We start from the raw sequence: 19402 nt of genomic DNA on the forward strand, positions 1-19402 counted from the left end.
ATTGCATTCAACGGTCACAACATGGCCACCTCCAAATCAGAGACCCAATGCAGACTGGGCACCCACTCCACTGTGGCCACCTGGATCTTCCAATTAATAGCCACTTTAAATCCCCTTCCCATTCTGACGCCAACCTGTCAGTCGTCAGCCTCCTCCACTGACAGGGCAAGGCCAAACAAACTAGAGGGACAGCAACTCACATTCAGTCTGTGCAGTCTACCGTATAATGTTAACATGGACATCTCCATTATCATTCTCTATCCCCTTCTCTCTCTTCCCATCCACTGTGGTCATCTCGCACAGCCTTCTTCCCACCCTATTACTGAACACCTTGTTTCTTAACTGCCTCCTTTCTCCAGCACACTCATCCCACTGGGTCCCGTCCCCACCCCACCTCCCACAAAAGCTCTCCACTTTTGCTGCAAATTCCAGCACCTGCAATATTTTGTGCCTCCTTCATTAAGACCCATTGATCAACCAAATGCACAAATATTGGACAATTAGAGTTTACTTCAGCCCCTTCTCAAGTGAATGCTAAAGCGAGAGCCATAAATACAGTGGTGGCTTCTCAGTAAAATCATTGGCACTGTACACATAAACCCAACAGAAACATTGCAATGTGTAGGAATCTAAATGTGTCCGAAGAAGAGTTTTGACCCAAAATGTCACCCATTGCTTCTCTCCAGAGATGCTGCCTGTTACTTCAGTATTTTGTGTCTACCTTAGAAACAATGCTAGAATACACAATGACTTCACGCGAGTCAAATTGTCTCAGTCAATGAGCTTTCATTAATCATAGTCATGATGAAATTAAAATTATTTCTTGAATGAGCAACATAGTTTTTTGAATTAATTTCTCTAGATGTTACATTCAAGATTTGAAGTGGAGGATACAGAAAGAGTCATTCTAATTATGAATAACTGTAGTCAAAGGATACCTAGTTGGAATAAAATTAAAATAAAGCACCATATTATATTCCATGCACAGACCTAATGAAGATTGGAAAAATTAATTAGGAAACATTGCAGATGCTAGAAATTTAATATAGAAATTTAATATAAAATTAGAAAGTGCTGGAAAATCAGGTTTCCATTTGGGGATAGACATTCACGTTTCAGGATCAAGGCCCTTTATCAGAACAAAAGCTAGAATCAGTTTAAGAGGGGGTGGGGGGAAGCACTATGTTGGTACAAAAAGAATATCTCCAATTGGTTAAAATAATACAGCCATTCAGGGGAAGTGAGGCTCGTTTAACTGGGCAAAGTGTTGGTGACGGCGTGCAGTCTAGATAACGTTGTATAGTGCATCCTAATGGGGCATGACCAGCAGACCAGACTTTATAAAAAGTGAATGGAAACAAGGATGACAAGCAAAAATGGCTAGTCCTGATACGACGAGAAAGAGCGAGCTATACAAAATTTGAGAAATACATATCAAGTCCTGTTGGCTGCAAAGTGCCATGCTGAAAAATGTTCCTCCACTTTGCACTGGGCTTTATTATAACTGCACAGGAAACCACTAACCTAGGGCTTTGGCTTTTTAACTTACAAAAAAAGTATTGATATACTCTTCACCTTAGCACTGACCTACCTCTTGGTAAGTTTGTTCTTGCACAATGGGCACAGTATACTGCCTTTTGTCTTGCCAAACAGCTTCAATATACAAAACCTTATTTAAAGAAATGTAAAAAGTCAACCAGGGAAAAGAAAACATCAGCACACATGAAGGGTCTTAATAAATAAACAAGGCCATTACTCATTAGGAACTCTTCAAAGATAAACCTGCAAAACAAAGTAGACACAAACCCTGGCACATGTTTAAAAGTTACATTAAACCTATGCAACGTTTAAAATTCTGGTCTTTCTGCCTTATATACCACATGGTTATTTCTGATATAGAGTGATAAAATGTAACTACAAATCTGCCTTATCTACATCAATTATTTGGAAAAATAGTGGGGTTTATCTAAAGGCACCAGCAGCAGTGTTGATGTAAGAGACGGAATTAGAGAGGAAATTAGAGACACCTGCCAAAGAGACACAACTGTAATTACGGTTGTCTTTAATCTATACTTAGATTTGTCAAACAAAATCAGTAATAGCCCCACAAACATTTTCAGAAGAGCGAAATATGCGAAGCTATAAGGCTACACATAATTGTGTCAACTTCTACTGTGGCTGATTGTCCAGAGGTACCATTAAGTGGTCATCGTCCAAAATTATTTAGCTTCAAGAACTGTTTCAACAAATTGGAACAAGGCAAAACTAACCATACTACTAAAAGGGGGGGAAAGCAGCAGGGAATTGCAGACGATTGAGTCTAACATCAGTGGAGGGGGAAATGCTAGACACCATTATAAATGATGCAATTGGACAAAGTTAGCACGGGTTTAGAAGCAGAAAATAAAGTTCAACAAATCGACTGGAATTTTCTAGGATGTAACAGTAGATTAGGCAAGTGAGAACCAGTGGATGTGGCACTGTGTAAGTTTCAAATGCTTTTGATGGAATCCCACTCAAGGGGTTGCTGTGTACAATTAAAGCATATAGGACATATATTGCCACAGACTGAGAATTGCTTGACACTGGCAAAAAAGATAGAGGGTACAAATGAAGCTTTTACCAGGAGGCAGGTGGGGAAACGGAGAGAAGGAATAACCATATTTTGAAGCAGGAATCAACATGTAGAAAACAGTACGTGTAACATGTAGCACAGAGTAGCCTGGGCACATACTTGCACAGGTACAGTGGATACAATGTATACCTGCAGTAGTTGTGGAGATAATGTGGTTGTACAGTACGTTGACTGTCTTTTTGAAGAGGATGTGAGTACCGCAGCAACAGCATAACAACATTCAAAGTTAGACAACACCTAGAATAAAGCAGCTAGTTTGAGTGGCACCAACCCACTATGCGAAAATTCATTCTCTCCACAACTACTGCAGGCACACATTGTATGTACTGTACCAGTAGATCAGGCTACTCTGACAGCACCTCCCAAATCCACAACCTCCATCACAGTGAAGGGCAAGGCCTTCAGTCACACGTGAACACAACACCCTCATATTTCTCTCAAAATCGTACACCAATCTATCGTGGAAACACATCTCTGCTCTTTCATTGTTGCCAAATGTAAATCTTGAAAGTTTCCCACATATTATAATGGGAACCAAGTACTTTGGTTCTGTCTTCACTAAGAAAGACACAATCTTCCAGAAATACTAGGGGACCAAGGATCTAGTGGGAGGGAGGGACTGAAGGAAATGCACATTAGTCAGGAAATGGTTTTTGGTAAACAGCTGGGACTGTAGGCAGATAACTCCCCCGGGCCTGATGGTCTGCATCCTAGAGTACTCAAGGAGGTGGCCCTAGAAATCGTGGATGCATTGGTGATAATTTTCCAATGTTCTAGAGGCTCTGGATCAGTTCCTGTGGACAGGAGGGTAGCTAATGTAATCCCACTTTTTAAGAAATGAGGGAGAGAGAAAACAGGGAATTATAGACCAGTTAGCCTGACATCGGTAGTGGGGAAAATGCTCGAGACGATTTTTAAATATGTAATGTCAGCGCATTTGGAGAGCAGTGACAGGATCGGTCAAAGTCAGCATGGATTTATGAAGGGAAAATCATGCTCGACTAATATTCAGGAATTTATTTGAGGATGTAACAAGTAGAATGGATAAGGGAGCCAGTGGATGTGGTGTATCTGGACTTTCAAAAAGCCTTTGACAAGGTCCCACACAAAATATAGTAGTGTACAAAATTAGAGCACATGGTATTGGAGGTAGGGTATTGACATGGATGGAGAACTAGTTGGCAGACAGAAAGCAAAGTAGGAATTAAGGGGTCCATTTAGGCAGTGCCTAGTGGGGTACCACAAAGCTCAGTGCTCGGACCCCAGTTATTTAAAATATATGTTAACGATTGAGACGAAGGAATTAAATGTAACATCTCCAAGTTTGCGAATGACACAAAGCTGGGTGGCAGTGTGAGCTGTGAGGAGGATGCTATGAGGCTACAGGGTGACTTGGGATAGGTTGGGAGGGTGTGCAGATGCAGTATCATGTGGATAAATGCGAGGTTATCCACTTTGGTGGCTAGAACAATGAGGCTGATTATTGTTGGTATGTTGTCAGATTAGGAAAAGGGGAGGAGCAACAAGACCTGGGTGTCCTCATACACCAGTCACTGAAAGTAAGCATGCAGGTACAGCAGGCAGTGAAGAAAGCAAATGGCATGTTGGCCTTCATAGCGAGAGGATTTGAGTATAGGAGCAAGGAGGTCCTACTGCAGTTGTACAGGGCCCTGGTAAGATCACACCACCAGTATTGTGTGCAGTTTTGGTCCCCTAATTTGAGGAAGGACACTCTTGCCATTGAAGGAGTGCATCGTAGGTTCACCGGGTTAATTCTCAAGATGGCGGAACTGACATATGATGAAAGAATGGATCGAGTGTGCTTATATTCACTGGAATTTAGAAGGATGAGAGGGTATCTTATAAAAACATAAAATTCTTAAGGGATTGGACAGACTAGATGCAGGAAAAATGTTGGGGGAGTTCAGAACCAGGGGTCACAGTTTAAGCAGAAGGGGTAGGCCATTTAGGGCTGAGATAATGAAAAACCTTTTCACCCAGAAAGTTGTGAATCTGTGGAATTCTCTGCCACAGAAGGGAGTGGAGACCAATTCACTGGATGTTTTCAAGAGAGAGTTAGATTTAGCTCTTAGGGCTAATGGAATCAAGGGATATGGGGAGAAAGCAGGAACGGGGTACTGATTTTGGATGATCAGCCATGATCATATTGAATGTTGGTGCTGGCTCAAAGGGTTGACTGGCCTCCTCCTGCACCTATTTTCTATGTTTCCATGACATTAGTTCAGAAACAGAAAAAACAATTTTACTTACCTACAGAACTGATGATCACATTTGGTTGACACAGGTTCTTTCATCAATTCCAAGCTAAAGTAAAAAAGAAATATTAATTTCACAAATGAGTATCAAACAAAAAACACATTGAAACAAAGCAGCATAGCAAGAACTTTAATTTCTTGTTATTAAAGCAAATATTAGGTCAATGATACACTGGAATGCAGAAGGGCGAGGTAGAAGTGCGTACAATATGTTCTCATCGATTGAAACATATTTCTTATATTAACTGAAATAGGTCTTCCTAGCCTGCTCTGCACTTCAAGTTACTTATGCATGATCTTCCTTAATACCATTTTCCAACTCAGTGCCTGAATCTCAATTTATCCACCACCCAGAAATTTGTGTGATGCTTGCAGGATGTGGGAGCCCAGGGACACGGATGGAGCCTCTGGCTGCTAAAACTGAGGCAAGTGCGTCCAGGTTCAGCTCCTGAAGGACCGTGTTGGGGCAATGGAGAAGCAGCTGGATGACCTCAGGGAAAACAAGTTTCCTGGACAGGACCTACAGTGAGGTTGTCATGCCGAGGATACAGGAAGAACGAAGGTGTGTGACTGAGAGAAAGGGTGGTAACCGTGGAATGCAGGAGACCCAGGTTGCTGTGCCTAATGAAAACAGGTACGCCCTCTTGGGAACTGTCGGGGGAGACGACGCTTCCAGTCCGAGCGGCGGACACGTCGGTGGCTCCAATCCTAGAGATGGGACTCGACCGGCAAGATCGACGTCGGGCAGAGCCTTAGTGGTGGGTGACTCCATTGTCCGAGGAGCAGATAGGAGATTCTGTGGCGGCAGACGAGACGCGAAGATGGTCTGTTGCCTCCTTGGTGCCAGGGTTCAAGATGTCACGAGCCAAATTCAGAACATCCTCGAGAGGGAAAGTGAACAGCCTGCAGTAGTTGTGCCCGTGGGCACAAACAACATCGGGAAGAAGAGGAAGGAGTTTCTACAACGCGAGTTCAGAGAGTTAGGAAGACTGAAAAGCAGGACTTCTAGGGTGGTTATCTCTGGATTGCTTCCAGTACCTCGTGCTAGTGAGGACAGGAACAGAGAGATAGGGGATCTGAATGTGTGGCTGAGGGGTTAGTGCAGGCAGCAAGGATTTAGATTTATAGACCACTGAGATCTCTTCTGGGGTAGGGAAGACCTGTACAAAAGGGACGGGTTACACCTTAACTGGAGGGGGAGCGACGTTCTGGCTGGCAGGTTTGCTAGGGCTGCACATGTGGGTTTAAACTAAATAGTGGGGGGGAGGGATTGACACATTGGGACTATAAAGATGGAGTTGAAGGGGAAGTGAGTACAGGAAAAGTTACAAAACACAATCGGATTAATGGGAAGCAAAGTTCGAGAAGGGATAAGAGAGTAAGGTCAGGGCCAATTGCGAGCGGTGCGAAAGGCAAGGTGAATACCGAGGTCAAAGTGCTGTATATGAATGCGCGAAGTATAAGAAATAAAGTGGACGAGCTTGAGGCTCAGTTAGAAATTGGCAAGTATGATGTTGTGGGAATTACAGAGACATGGTTGCAAGAGGGCCAGGGCTGGGAACTGAATATTCAAGGGTATACCTCCTATCGAAAAGACAGACAGGTGGGCAAAGGGGGTGTGGTAGCTCTGTGGTGAGGAATGAAATTCAGTCCCTTGCAAGGGGTGACATTGAAACAGGAGATGTGGAGTCAGTATGGATAGAACTAAGGAATTGTAAGGGTAAAAATACCCTAATGGGACTTATCTACAGGCCCCCAAACAGTAGCCTGGATATATGGTGCAAGTTGAATCAGGAGTTAAACTTGGCATGTAGTAAAGGTTGTTATGGAGATTTCAACATGCAGGTAAACTGGGAAAATCAGGTTGGTACTGGGCCCCAAGAAATGGAGATTGTGGAGTGCCTATGTGATGGATTCTTAAAGCAGCTTGTATTGGAGCCTACCAGGGAGAAGGCAATTCTGGATTTAGTGTTATGTAATGAACTGGATTTGATAAAGGAACTTGAGGTTAAGGAGCCATTAGGAGGTAGTGACCATAATATGGTCAAGTTTAATCTACAATTGGAGAGGGAGAAGGGTAAATCAGAGGTGTTAGTGTTAAAGTTGAATAAAGGGGACTATGGAGCCATGAGGGAGGAGCTGGCCAAAGTTGACTGGAAAGATACCCTAGCAGGGATGACAGTGGAACAACAATGGCAGGTATTTCTGGGAACAATACAGAAGGTGCAGGATCAGTTCATTCCAAAGAGGAAGAACGATTCGAAGGGGACCATGGGGCGACCGTAGCTGACAAGGGACGTCAGGGACAGTATAAAAATAAAAGGGAAGAATTACAACATAGCATAGATGAGCGGGAAGCAAGAGGATTGGGTAATGTTTAAAGAGCAACAGAAGATAACTAAAAAGGCAATACGGGGAGAAAAGGTGAGATACGAAGGTAAGCTAGCCAAGAATATAGAGGAGGATAGTGAAAAGCTTCTTTAGGTATGTGAAGAGGAAAAAAGTTAGTTAAGAACAAAGTTGGACTCTTGAAGATTGAAAAAGATGAATTTGATATGGGGAACAAGGAAATGGCAGATGAGTTGAACAGGTACTTTGGATCTGTCTTCACTAAGGAGGACAAACTGATATACTAGTGGCCAGAGGATCTGGGGTGACAGAGGAACTGAGGGAAATCCACATTAGGCAGAAAATGGTGTTGGGTAGACTGATGGGACCGAAGGCTGATAAATCCCAAAGGCCTGATGGTCTGCATCCCAAGGTACTTAAGGAAGTGGCTCTAGAAATTGTGGATGCATTGGTGATCATTTTCCAATGTTCTGTAGATTCAGGATCAGTTCCTGTGGATCGGAGGGTAGCTAATGTTATCCAATTTTTAAGAAAGGCTGGAGAGAGTAAACAGGGAATTATAGACCAGTTAGTGGGCAAAATTAGGGCACATGGTATTGGGGGTAGAGTGCTGACATGGATAGAAAATTGGTTTATGGGTCGCTTTCAGAATGGCAGGCAGTGACTAGTGGGGTACCGTAAGGCTCGGTGCTGGGACCGCAGCTATTTACAATAAACATCAATGATTTAGATGAAGGGATTCAAAGTAACGTAAGCAAATTTGCAGATGACACAAAGCTGGGTGGCAGTGTGAACTGTGAGGAGGATGCTATGAGAATGCAGTGTGACTTGGACAGGTTGGGTGAGTGGGCAGATGCATGGCAGATGCAGTTTAATGTGGATGAATGTGAGGTCATACATTTTGGTAGCAAAAATAGGAAGGCAGATTACTATCTAAATGGTGTCAAGTTGGGAAAAGAGGAAGTACAACAGGATCTGGGGGGGTCCTTGTTCCTCAGTCAATGAAAGTAAGCATGCAGGTACAGCAGGCGTGAAGAAAGCGAATGACATGTTGGTCTTTATAACAAGAGGAGTTGAGTATAGGAGCAAAGAGGTCCTTCTGCAGTTGCATAGGGCCCTAATGAGACCACACCTGGAATATTGTATGCGGTTTTGGTTCACTAATTTGAGGAAGGGCATTCTTGCTATTGAGGGAGTGCAGCCTAGGTTTACAAGGTTAATTCCCGGGATGGCGGGACTGTCATATGCTGAGAGAATGGAGCAGCTGGGCTTGTATGCTCTGGAGTTCAGAAGGATGAGAGGGAATCTTATTGAAACATATAAGATTATTAAGGGTTTGGACACGCTAGAGGCAGGAAACATGTTCCCGATGTTGGGGGAGTCCAGAACCAGGGGTCACAGTTTAAGAATAAGGGGTAAGCTATTTAGAACGGAGACGAGGAAACACTTTTTCTCACAGAGAGTTGTGAGTCTGTGGAATTCTCTGCCTCAGAGGGCAGTGGAGGCAGGTTTTCTGGATGCTTTCAAGAGAGAGCTAGATAGGGCTCTTAAAGATAGCGGAGTCAGGGGATATGGGGAGAAGGCAGGAACGGGGTACTGATTGGGGATGATCAGCCATGATTACATTGAATGGCGGCGCTGGCTCGAAGGGCCGAATGGCCTACTCCTGCACCTATTGTCAATCTCACTTTTGAATTAAAACAATGGTCATGTCTCCACGGCCCTCCATGTCGAGTGTTTCAACATCCAGAGTGAAACAAAAAGTCACCTTTTCTCAGTTCTTAATGACCTACTGTATTTTGAGACTGTAATTCCAAGTTCCCAGCAATTCGCCTGGGAGAAATATTCTTATGTCCAGCCAGTCAAGTTCTCTGGGAATGTTTAACGCTTCAATTAGGTCACCTCTCACTCTACTGAAGAATACTTTTCACTTCTTGAATCTTTTCTCATATGACAGACCAGTATCCGAAGAATCAGTTAGTGAATCTTTGTTATACTCCCCTTGAAATAATTACTTTCCTTCAAGTAAGGAGAGCAAAGTTTTCACAATGAACTCCCGGAGTGGTCTCAACAAGGCTGTGTGAAAATTCACTTTGTTACTCAAACCCTGCAATAATAAAGGCTGGATCTCACTGGCACATATTTACCATGTCTGCTTGTGGATGACCCATCTCGTTTGTCCGCAGAACTCTGGACTCAAATGTGCCCCGAATAGCAGGGGGGGAATCGAAGGTACACCCAAAAAAATACATCCCAAGACCACTCTGACAGAAGTCCACCCTACCAGTCTAAAAAACTGGGATTTGCCTCAACATTAACTATTTTATTTTAAATACTCTGAAATAATCAACTGTTTGGAAATAATAGCTAACCAAAACAATGTTTTTTATGCATAGTTTCTCACTTGATTTTGTAATTCCAAAGGAGAATTACAAACAAGTTACGTCTAACATCGGTAGTGGGGAAGCTGCTAGAATCAGCTATTAAAGATGGGATAGCAGCACATTTGGAAAGTGGTGAAATCATTGGACAAAGTCAGCATGGATTTATGAAAGGTAAATCATGTCTGACGAATCTTATAGAATTTTTCGAGGATGTAACTAGTAGAGTGGATAAGGGAGAACCAGTGGATGTGTTATATCTGGACTTTCAGAAGGCTTTCGACAAGGTCCCACATAAGAGATTAGTATACAAACTTAAAGCACACGGTATTGGGGGTTCAGTATTGATGTGGATAGAAAACTGGCTGGCAGACAGGAAGCAGAGTAGTAGTAAACCGGTCCTTTTCACAATGGCAGGCAGTGACTAGTGGGGTACCGCAAGGCTCAGTGCTAGGACCCCAGCTATTTACAATATATATTAATGATTTGGACGAGGGAATTGAATGCAACATCTCCACGTTTGCGGATGACACGAAGCTGGGGGGCAGTGTTAGCTGTGAGGAGGATGCTAGGAGGCTGCAAGGTGACTTGGATAGGCTGGGTGAGTGGGCAAATGCATGGCAGATGCAGTATAATGTGGATAAATGTGAGGTTATCCACTTTGGTGGCAAAAACAGGAAAGTAGACTATTATCTTAATGGTGGCCGATTAGGAAAAGGGGAGATGCAACGAGACCTGGGTGTCATGGTACACCAGTCATTAAAAGTAGGCATGCAGGTGTAACAGGCAGTGAAGAAAGCAAATGGTATGTTAGCATTCATAGCAAACGGATTTGAGTATAGGAGCAGGGAGGTTCAACTACAGTTGTACAGGGGTGAGACCACACCTGGAGTATTGCGTACAGTTTTGGTCTCCTAATCTGAGGAAAGACATTCTTGCCATAGAGGGAGCACAGAGAAGGTTCACCAGACTGATTCCTGGGATGTCAGGACTTTCATATGAAGAAAGACAGGATAGACTCGGCTTGTACTCACTAGAATTTAGAAGATTGAGGGGGGATCTTATAGAAACTTACAAAATTCTTAAGGGGTTGGACAGGCTAGATGCAGGAAGATTGTTCCCGATGTTGGGGAAGTCCAGAACAAGGGGTCACAGTTTAAGGATAAGGGGGAAATCTTTTAGGACTGAGATGAGGAAAACATTTTTCATACAGAGAGTGGTGAATCTCTGGAATTCTCTGCCACAGAAGGTAGTTGAGGCCAGTTCATCGGCTATATTTAAGAGGGAGTTAGATGTGGCCCTTGTGGCTAAAGGGATCAGAGGGTATGGAGAGAAGGCAGGTACAGGATACTGAGTTGGATGATCAGCCATGATCATATTGAATGGCAGTGCAGGCTCGAAGGGCCGAATGGCCTACTCCTGCACCTATTTTCTATGTTTCTATGAACTCAGGAGTGCCACAGATCTTGGTACAAGATTCAAGAGCATCCTCAGTACAAAAGTTGTCATGTCTTGGCAAAATCTATTCAAAAAGGATTTAAAAAAAATAATATTGGGAGAAAGCAGTCTATATGATTAATCTAATAGTATACCAATTTTTAGTCCAAAAATATACATTTGTATACTAACCAACCAGAAATATCTTTTTCATAAATGGATTCAAAATAGTGAAAAAGTCACACCTTTCAATTTCTGCCAATGCAGAAGTGTACAAAATTGATACTTACCAGATAGGACATTCCAAATTATTCAACATTAACGACAAAACCTTGTGCACGTGTTCAATTTCTGACTTGCACAAAGCCATTTTGTTTATCTCTGGAAATAGATAAGTGTGTTAAAGAAATTTATAATTTCTGTTTTTAATCCAAAATTGAATAAGATGACAATTTATTATATTTCCCTTAGGATTCAATCAACATCTAAATTCTATGTGCCCTACAAATTACTTTCTACCATTTTACAATTGGAACTGCTGAACTAGGGCGAATGAATAATTATATAATTTAAAGTATAATAAAGAAAATTATGTGGATGCACTGGAATGGAAATTTTATTTTTAACTAACAGGCATGAAGTAGCTAGTTGCCAAAAGACTCCCAGCACATTTAAGTGAGTGTGATGATGAATCAATGAAGGAAAAAGTCATTTTAGATCTTGTTTTGTGTAATGAAACAATGCTGTTGTAAAGGAAAACAGTGCTGATAATATATCGTTTTCAAAAGGTCGAAAATGAGAGTAAACTCATCTAAGAGATCATATAGCTATGCAAATGGGAAAAAGCCCAGTGAGCACAAATCCCCTGCAGATAAAAGGTGGGAGAATTCATAACATGAAATAAGGACATTTGAGGAATTAAACAAGCGTGTTCTGTCTTCATGGATGATAAACAAAATCTAGGGAGACTGAGAAACTGAAAAAAATTACCACATTAAAAAAACTATTAATTGGTGAGTTTTCTGAAGACCAGACAATCTACAACCTCGATTTCTGAGAAAGGATCTGTGAATGCTGCCAGAACAGCTAAACGTTTTCAGCATTGGCATTTATTTTTGTTGGTTGCAGGGAACGTGGGTCCTCTGCTTATCATCTTCCACAATTCTATAGATTCTGGAATTGTCCCAGCAGATTGACAACCTCATTATTTATAACAGGAGGGAAAGAGAAAACAGAAGAGAAAGAGGAACCTGTCAGTTGCTGCACTCTGCAAAGGATAAAACAATAGGATATTACACATTGATAAAGAATAGGTTAGCATGAACTCCAGATGAAAATCACGATGATGAAATCGTTGAGAACATGACTAGCAGAATAGGTGAAGGGGACGAGTAGATGCAGTGTATTTGGATTGCCAGAAGCTCTGGAATAGGGCTCATGCAAGAGATTGCATAACAAGATTACATCAAAGAGAAACAAAGTGCAAGACTTTTAACCTCTCTTTGAGCACGATGAAATGGATTGAGTCATATATGGTACAGAGAAAACAATGTGTTAGAGTGCACAACAGTAAATCTGCAACTTCTAAAAACCCTCTTGGTGTACCTCAAGGTTCAATCCTGGGACCGCTATTATTCAGTCTGTACATTAATGATCTACCAAGTAGCTGTACATCAAATGTAACTTGACAGATGTATGCTGACGATGCAGTTGTGTATGTACATGCCAAAAACAAACATCAAGCTGCACAAGACCTATCAGCTGCTATGATTAATGTGTCAAACTGGTTGCAGTTTTCTGATCTACATCTTAATGTGTCAAAGACTGTCTGTATGTTTTTCTCCAAAAAGGCAAGTACTGATGGAGATCCTGATGTGTTTGTACATGGAACAAAACTTAAAATTGTACATGAGTTTAAATATTTAGGAATCGTGATCGATTCACAGGTCTGCTTCAAACAACAGGTGAAAAGAACAGTAAATTTAATAACATTTAATTTGTCCAACTTTAGATATATTAGAAATAATTTAACTATTGATTCAGCCAAACTATATTTTAATGCAATGATTGTGCCATACATGACCTACTGTATAACAACTTGGTCACTGGCCTGTAAGTCCACACTAAAGCCTGTTGAAATTGCTTATAAACAAGCCCTAAAAACTCTTGACAAAAAGCCCAGAATATACCATCACTGTAGCATCCTGAAGAAATTTGATCTGCTGAGCTGGGAAAACGTAATAAAATATTCGGACTCGATTTTGGTTTACAAAATCTTCCGTGGACTAGCCCCACCTCCGTTAAAGGATTTCATAAAGAAAAACACAAATAGGTCGACAAGAGCAGCCTCCAGGGGTGATTGTATAGTCCCGTTTAGGAAAAGTGTCTTTGGGCAGTCAGTATTTTCATATCGAGCGTCGCAGACCTGGAACGCGATACCATGCGTCATACGGGATCTGCCAACCCTTACCTCATTTACCAAACATCTAAAAACATGGTTACTGCAAAATCAAAATTGCAATCATAATCTACCTTAAAATTATCCTATGGTACTCTTTTATTGCTACTTTTTTACTTTATTGTTTGTTTTGTTTTGTTTTTGTCTTTTGTTTTGTCTTTTTTCTTATTGAATGATTGTGTTGTGATGTGTTTACCTTGTTTACCAGAGGGACTAAAGATGGAAATTAGCTACTGGCTACAATCTTGCGTATTACATGTAAATGTTTATTAATATGCACTGTCCCTAAATAAATAAATTACAATTACAATTACAAGACTAAAATGGGTCTTTTCTCAGGTTCACAGGCTGTGATTGTGGAGCACTGCAGGGAACAGCTCTTGGGACCAGCCATTTACAATATGTACTTCAAAAAATATTTGTACAAAAAGTTTTAACATAAATTATCAATTAAACAGTGTTCAATCGTTACAAGGAAACGCAAAGAACATGAATGGATTTTGACTTTCACAGGTTCGTCAAAATTAGTATCAATAAACAATTTTTTGACAGGCTTAATGGGACGGTAAACAACATTGGCCACAGGATGCTTGATGCAAGTTTCAGCTCGTACATTTCAGCTTCCGAAATGAGCGTAGGAAATAACTGCATATGCTGGTTTAAATTGAAGGTAGACACAAAAAGTAACTAAGTGGGACATAGCATTTCTGGAGAGAAGGAATGGGTGACGTTTCGGGTCGAGACCCTTCTTCAGTCTTGACCCAGTCTTGATGTTACTCCAGCATTTTGTGTCTACCTTCCTAAATGAGTGGTTTGCTTTCAAAGTAACAAGCATCTCATATATACACTTGTGGCGACCTGGAACATGCTGCCAGGGGTGGTGGTGGAGGAAGGTAGATACAATAGTGGTGTTTAAGACGCTTGGATGGGCACTACAGGGGAATAGATCAGCTGATTGGTCCTCTCGCCTGTCAATCACCACGAAGGTAACGCCCCTTCTGGAGGGGGAGGGGGGGCAGGAGTATAAAACGTTGGGGGACCAGCCCTGCCGTGTGAAGTGGGATCACAATAGACCCCAATGGGTCCCACTTAGTCGAGTTTAAAATATAGTTGAACAGCTGCACGGATGGAATGGTTAGAGGGCCATGGGACAATCACACCTTCTTCAGCATTTCCCTTCCTCATCATCGCCCAAGAACTTAAAATTGACAAATTACCATAAATTACGTGGGAAAATTGCATTTAAAATGAACCCAATCAAAAATCACACTATTTGACAGGTTGGTAGTTTCATACACTGACTGTAACCCCCACCCCCCTCCCTCCCCTCTCTCCCTCCTTAACATTCGTGGACCCATATGAAATCAATCAATCAAGAGCATCTGAACTAAGCTACCAGAGGAACCAACACAATGAAACGATAGGTACGTGTTATGAAAAGTTCAGAGGAATAGGGGTCAAATGGGACTAACCGAGTATGCCAAATTGGTGGCATGGCAAGGTGGGCCTGTTTCTGTGCTGTACAGCTCTTTGACTCTTGGTGCATTAACATCAGCACACAGGTTTCAAAGCACAGTACTTTCAGCATGTTTTATTCTGTGTTCAGTCAGATGTGACCGGCCTCGCCAACGTGCAACGCAATAGCCCTCCCACTGACTGACACTGCTACAGATAATACAGATAACGTTAACCTGCCCACCGCCCGCACTGATGGCGAAGCCAGAGATCCCATACACAGTACCTGTCCCGACCGGCACTTAGACCCGGCGGAGTCGCAATCCCAACACGCCACAACAACGACTCGACTCGACTCAACAGCGATCACTCGTCGCCATATTTTGTTTTTCCCGCATTTCAGCCGCATCACGTGACACCCGCGGCGTCACGTGACGCAACACCAGTCGTCACAACACGTGACGCGCTTACGTACGCGTGATGCGAGGCCGATTGTACGTCATGACGCTAGACAGAGAGGGGGGTTCGGCTTTGAAGTTAAATGTCTCTCCTCGCGGCTGCGAATTTTCTCCATCACGCCGCGCTTCCCATTTCTCCTCGACCTACCGCAGTGGTTTATTAGCCGCAGGCGGGTGATAACCGAGTGTAATATTTGATAAAGATGTGGCGGAAGGGGCCGCTTCCTGTCAGCTGACGCGGCGGCGGCCAATGGGAGGCGGTGTTTACCGCGGTGGGTGCTGGGAGGGGTGGGCGGTGTGAGGTAAACAGAGGCGAGGGCGGCCGAGGAGGAGCGGCGGCGGCGGCGGCGGCGACAGGACCGGTACTCGCACCCACCCACCCACCGCACAGCCCAGCCCCGCTCTGAGGGCAGGCGGAGCGCCGCGCACACCTCACCGCCAACGCGGGGCATGGAGACACAGATCCAGCTGTGCGTCAGCTGCGGCGCCCACACACAGACTTTCCTGGTGTGCGGCTCGGCGGCGACGACGACGTGGGCCGACCTGGAGGCGATGGTGAGTGCGGGAGGAGCCCGGCCCGAGCCGCAGGCCCGGCTGCCCACCGGGGCCTGGGGTTGTCGGGGAGACCGCCCCGTCCCCTACGCCCCCGGCACTGGGGAGTCATCCTTGCATCGTCAGTCTAAACGCCGTCTGAAGGAGGGTCTCGGCCCGAAATGTCACCCATTCCTTCTCTCCAGAAATGCTGCCTGTCCCGCTGAGTGACTCCAACATTTTCTGTGTAAACCAGCCTGTGTACCTTCGTACATATGCGATCTGGTCTCACTTGCGTTTGTTGTTGTGGCTGCGATCAGATTGTTATTTTATTTTAATCAAACTATGATATCCTGTGGCGACTTTCCACCTTTTGCCCAACATTTTGATCTGAGTATGCCAAGCATTTCCATGCTGGAATTACCTTACAAGATTACATATAGATTATGGGACAGTGAGTTTAGAAGAATAAAACATCGTGCTGAATTCGCTATACTTTTTCTTTCCATGACCCTTCAGCCCTCTCCCCTCTCCCTTCAAATGCCCCTCCAGTTTTCATTGAATATTGCTTTCAAATCTATCTTCACCATTATACCTAATTATATACTGCAAAGAGCAGTTTTTCCTCACGACCTCTAATTTTTTTCTCATTACATGCCCTCCCATTCTTGAGTCTCAAGTCTCTACAGGGCCCGTACCTGTCTTATACTTTTGACAGGTTGTATCAAAATGTCCTGACCCGGCGGAACTCTGCTTCATTACTCTATTCGTTTAACATCCTGAGCATCATTGGCGTAAATGTCGTCTACACCCTCTTTGCATTCCTCTTTAACTGTGTTACCTTTGACGGGACACAGACCAGTTATGGCTGAAATAATGTTTTTAAAACCGTTTGTCATGACTTGCTAGGTCATGTATTCTAAATCTGTTTTTAAAAAACCCTCACGATCCCATGTGTTTTTCAACCACTGTCTCGACGACCTATTGCATTCACATAATTTATGCATATATACATGCAGACTCCCCCCCCCCCCATGTCATCTTTTGAGAATTATGTTCAATATTTTGTATAGCTTCTCATATTTCCTACTGACACAAACGCTTAGCATTTTTCTGTTAAATATTGTTGCCACATGTCTACCAATTCCATCGGCCTGAATGTAATACTTGTCACCTCTTCACGATTTACTGTTGTTCCAAGTTTTGTGCTGGCTGTCAATTCAGAAACTTTGCTTTGTCTAATATTCACTTGTGCTGCAAATGCCAATTTTGGCCAATAGGCTTTAATTTAGATAAATCAAAGATGTGGCATATTTACCATGTCCACCACATTGCCCTCTATTTTGGCACAAAAAAATGAGTTACAGGCAAACCAATGCTAGCTTGCAATATTGCTGGTGACTGTTAATTGTGTCTGTAATCATCATTTATATAAGCTTCTCTGCTATTGGGGTGAAATCGATTGGCCTGGAAATTTTGGGTTAATCCTTGCATTACTTTTTGAATAAGATTGTAATATTAACAATTCTGCTGTCTTCGGAGACCACAATTTATCACAGTTTCTAAAAAAATTGCAAATTCTTAGCTTAATGTCAGCTAAATTATGTTTTATCGTTTCACAAATCTAGGTGCAATTTGGTCCTTTCAGGCATTAGTATTAACATTTCTTTTAGAACTAAAACTATTGTTCATGAATGCATTGCCCCATATGTTCTTAATTAAAGGAACCATTTTATTTAAATGAGGTGTATATCAATTTATTATTTCCTCGATAATAAGCTGCCATCCTGTTTAGTGCTTTTCACTGATTGGGTGCCTGCTTGATTTTCCTCAAATGTATGCTAATGTTTCCTATGCATGCCCATTTTACAATAGAAGCATTGTGATGTGGCATTGCTGTGGGTGTAGCCAAGAATGGTGTACAGTGCAAGGCCCAGAATCAGTTGATACTGTGGTGTATTCTGACTAATGCTGGTATAATAGATCCCCTGGTATGAATTTTATGTGGCTGTGCTAGTTAAAGAATATTTGGTAGGCAAGCTTTCTGGCTTTCCATATGGCACTGATTTGCTTTTTGGCAAATCCGGCAGCTATTGAGTGAACAAGTGAGAGAACAATAGAACGATGGCTGAAGAGGTTGATAACTTTTCGCACAAGGTGGAATAAATTTGAATCTGGCATTTTAAAAATAGGTTGTATACTAGAAACGTTTATCTTTCTGTTAGGGCCACCCCTGAGGCGTAGTTGGTAAATATTTTGCATTCAAATATGGTTCCCATCAGAGAAGTGTAATTTAAGAGCTAAACTATTGTTTTTTTGTTGCATAGATGCAATGTAAAGACCATCTTTCCGTTATTATTTTTAAATGTTAGGATGCTGGGGAAAAGTCTTAGCCTTGTTTGGACATGGCTTTTCAAAGTTTAGCATGTCTTTTCTTGGGTAGATTAGAATTTTGTAGCCTAGCGTAAATTTTACGTGAACCTGTAGGTTTCTGTCATTCAGTTGGATATATTGTGCTGAATCGTTTCTTTTACTTTAAGTGCTATCATGAAGCATCAGTGGTTGATAATTTGTAATTTCTCTCTTTGAGTTATTGTTCCTTGGGCTACGGTCACGGGTTTGTTCTAAATGAATTGAATGATGAAGCATCTTTGATTTTACTGAAGTTGCATAAAAATAAGGAAGATGTTAGAGACTGAAGAAATGCAACAATTGAAGCAGAGAGTAATCCCCAAAATTTAAGAGTGTTCTAACTATTCTCTTCTAGTAAATAGTTGAATTCCTAAAAATAGTTTGGGTGTTCTGTAGAAAAGTTTCAAAGTACAAAATTGCAATATACTTAAGAGGCTGTTTTTTTTTTTTTACCAGTTATAAAATGTTACGAAACCAAAAATGTCACTGTACCAATAAACACTTGACGATAAAGAACCAATCCATCAATGTTAAAATGTGATTGTAACATCTACTGTCTTTCACACATCTTAATATAGTATCATTCATGATCTTGTAGTGATACGTAAGGTGCTTTTGAATTGTTTAAGAAGGAACAGCAAATGCTGGAAAATCGAAGTTACACAAAAATGCTGGAGAAACTCAGCGGGTGCAGCAGCATCTAGGAGCGAAGGAAATAGGCAATGTTTCGGCCCGAAACGTGTACCTTCAGGTGTTTTTGAATGTTGTGCTGAGCCAGAAAGCTTGTTGATAGCAAAGTCTGCAAACAGCAATGTAAAATGCTGGGTAATCTATTTTTAGCGATTAAGTGATTATTTTGAACACAGTGATAGTTTTATAAGAATATCATATAAAATGTAATAACTCAATTATCATCTTGGCATAAAACTAGTATTTTTTGAGCTGAACAAACAAACAAGATAGTGTATGATGTATAAAAGTCTGAGAAGATCTATCAGCATTTTTGCATT

At 42.1% G+C, this 19402-nt stretch overlaps 2 protein-coding genes across 5 annotated transcripts in view; one reads left to right on the top strand and one right to left on the bottom strand.

Annotated features, from left to right (window-relative positions):
* brca1 (BRCA1 DNA repair associated) overlaps positions 1 to 15798 on the bottom strand; it is a 75374-nt gene extending 59576 nt beyond the window's left edge. The window contains exons 1-4 of the mRNA XM_033035262.1: positions 15598 to 15798; positions 11369 to 11459; positions 4907 to 4960; positions 1592 to 1669 (exon numbers count right to left, since the gene is read on the bottom strand). Coding sequence (XP_032891153.1) covers positions 1592 to 1669; positions 4907 to 4960; positions 11369 to 11448 — 212 coding nt within the window. The 5' untranslated portion in view covers positions 11449 to 11459; positions 15598 to 15798. The remainder of the gene's footprint in view (positions 1 to 1591; positions 1670 to 4906; positions 4961 to 11368; positions 11460 to 15597) is intronic.
* Positions 15799 to 15814: 16 nt separating this feature from the next.
* nbr1 (NBR1 autophagy cargo receptor) overlaps positions 15815 to 19402 on the top strand; it is a 56273-nt gene continuing 52685 nt past the window's right edge. For all 4 annotated transcript variants that reach the window (XM_033035264.1, XM_033035263.1, XM_033035265.1 and 1 more), the window contains exon 1: positions 15815 to 16004. In XM_033035264.1, the coding sequence (XP_032891155.1) occupies positions 15900 to 16004 (105 nt within the window). In that variant the 5' untranslated portion in view covers positions 15815 to 15899. The remainder of the gene's footprint in view (positions 16005 to 19402) is intronic.

This window comes from Amblyraja radiata, chromosome 16 (assembly GCF_010909765.2).
Source record: "Amblyraja radiata isolate CabotCenter1 chromosome 16, sAmbRad1.1.pri, whole genome shotgun sequence".
NCBI classification, from domain to species: Eukaryota; Metazoa; Chordata; class Chondrichthyes; order Rajiformes; family Rajidae; genus Amblyraja; species Amblyraja radiata.